Below are 2,351 nucleotides of genomic sequence, written 5' to 3'. Positions count from 1 at the left end.
TGGTTATGCTGCTGCTGCTGCTGCTGCAGCAGCAGCACAAGAGGAGTTTCTGCAGCTCATTGCTGCTGCTGCTGCTGCTGCTGCTGCTGCTGGTGCTGCTTCTGTTGATGCTGCTTCTGTTGATGCTGGTGCTGCGGCTGCTGCTTCTGTTGATGCTGGTGCTGGTGCTGCTGCTTCTGTTGATGCTGGTGCTGGTGCTGATGTTGCTGCTTCTGTTGATGCTGGTGCTGGTGCTGCTGCTGCTGCTGCTGCTTCTGTTGATGCTGGTGCTGCTGATGCTGGTGCTGGTGCTGGTGCTGCTGGTGCTGCTGCTGGTGCTGCTGCTGCTGGTGCTGCTGCTTCTGTTGCTGCTGGTACTCGCTGCTTCTCGTGCTTCATGTGCTGCTGCTGCTGCTCTAGTGCATGCATACTTGTTGCACTCAGCTGCTGCAGTTGCTGCTGCTGCTGCTGCTGCTGCTGCTATCTGCTTTTGGGGTTCTCAGGCTCGCCGAGCCGCCGTAGACTCTGTGGCTTCCATCGCTACGGTGTCGTCGTTGCTGCAGCGCGCTGCTGCTGCTGCTGCTGCTGCAGCTGCTGCTGCTGCTGCTGAACCTGCGGCCCAGAAGACCCGCAGCGGCTTCGGTGTATATACAGAGGAGCTGCGCGTCCGTTGCTGTTCTCTACCCTGCTGCCTGCTTTTTTTTTTGTTGCTGCTGCTGCTGTTGCTGTTGTCCTTGTTCTCTTTCTTTTGTTAGTTTCTCTCTGTCGCTGCTGCTGCTGTGCTGCTGTGCTGCTGCTGCTGCTGCTGCACACTCGAGCAGCAAAGCGTTTCAAGCCGGCTGCTGTTGCTGCTGCAGCTTGTTGTAGCAGCAGCAGGTCTTAGCTGCTGCAATATGAAATATGTGTGCTGCTGCTGCTTATATATTTAAATATATTTATGTTTGTATATTCGTTTGCATGCAGAAAGAAACAGAGAAGCTGAGTGCTTCCTTTAGTCGGTTTGTATCTCTCACCCTGCTGGCGGTTTCGCTGCAGCACGACGCTCTTAGCGGCCCCCAGCAGCAGCAGCGGCAGCAGCAGCAGCAGCAGCAGCAGCGGCAGCAGCAGCTGCAGCATCTTGATGCATTGCAAGGATGCGACAACTACAGTACTGCAGACCCTTTTGGGTAGGGATCTCGTGGCGGGTGTTTAGGGTTTAGGATGTGCTGCATGCATAGCTGCTTTTTGCTGTTGCTGCTGCTGCTGCTGCTGCTGCTGCTGCTGCTGCAGCTGCAGCTGCTGCTGCTGCTGCTGCTGCTGCTGCTACTGTTGTTTCTGCTAGTGTCAGTACTGTCTGCTGCTGATACACTCTATGTCTGTTCTTAGTATCGAGCCGAAGCTGCATTCATAGGCGTTATATATTATATAATATAATATATATAATATTATATTATATATTATATAATATTATATAATATATAATATATATATTATACACATTATTTATTATAATATTATATATTGCTGCTGATGATTGCCTGCTTGCTGCTGCGCAGGGCGCTGCTGGAGGAACTGCAGCGGGGAGCAGCAGCTGTTGCTGCTGTATCGAATGCTGCAGCTGCCTTCTTGGGCCTGAGACACAGCAGCAGCAGCAGCAGCAGCAGCAGCAGCAGCAGCCGTGATGAGTACGTTGCTGCAGACACCCGGGCACTCTCTAAGCAGCACTTTGCTGAGCTTGCTGCTGCACTAACAGATCCTCAAGAGCAGCAGCAGCAGCAGCAGCAGCAGCAGCAGGAAGCACTGCATGCAACTGACAGGATGCAGCAGCAGCCCCAAGGTGCACGCATGCATCTTCAGCTGCAGGCGGAGCCAGGGTTAACCCCTTTTCCCGTGCTGCAGTCCGCAGCAGCAGGATCGCAGCAACAGCAGCAGCAGCAACAGCAGCAGCAGCAGCAACACGGAGGCCTAAGTTCACCTTTTCCGTGGCGCAGCTGCTTGAAGCTGCCGCAGCAGCAGCAGCAGCAGCAGCAGCAGCAGCAGCAAGTAGAGGAAGCAGAACTTCCTCGATCGGAGTGCAGAAAATGGCTGCAGCAGCTGAGAAGGCGCAACGGTGCAGCAGCAGCAGCAGGCCTCACTCTGTCGGGATGGCGAGGAGCAGCAGCAGCAACAAAAGAACGGCTGCTGCAGCTTCTTGTTGAAACACTAACGGCACTCCTTCAGACATTCCGTTAGTTTTATCTGCATCTGCTGATTGCTGCTGCAGTGCTTTGTGCTGCTGCTGCTGCTGCTGCTGCTGCTGTTGCTGCTGCTGCTGCTGCTGCAGGAGATGCAGCAGCTGCTGAATCAGTAGCAACACAGAGCACTGCATCTACACCTGCCAATACAGATATCAC

General features: G+C 54.0%; 1 protein-coding gene across 1 annotated transcript in view; it reads left to right on the top strand.

Annotated features, from left to right (window-relative positions):
- EMH_0058500 (Trichohyalin, putative) overlaps positions 1 to 2,190 on the top strand; it is a gene marked incomplete at both ends in the record, with an annotated part of 4,750 nt that extends 2,560 nt beyond the window's left edge. The window contains 3 exons of the mRNA XM_013497583.1: positions 483 to 644; positions 943 to 1,145; positions 1,515 to 2,190. Coding sequence (XP_013353037.1) covers positions 483 to 644; positions 943 to 1,145; positions 1,515 to 2,190 — 1,041 coding nt within the window. The remainder of the gene's footprint in view (positions 1 to 482; positions 645 to 942; positions 1,146 to 1,514) is intronic.
- Between the last annotated feature and the right edge of the window lie 161 nt (positions 2,191 to 2,351).

The sequence above is a fragment of the Eimeria mitis genome, genomic scaffold (genome assembly GCF_000499745.2).
Source record: "Eimeria mitis Houghton genomic scaffold, Emh_scaff2774, whole genome shotgun sequence".
Taxonomy (NCBI): Eukaryota; Apicomplexa; class Conoidasida; order Eucoccidiorida; family Eimeriidae; genus Eimeria; species Eimeria mitis.
The sequence above is the reverse complement of the archived record's forward strand: the minus strand, read 5'-3'. Positions and strand labels throughout refer to the sequence as shown.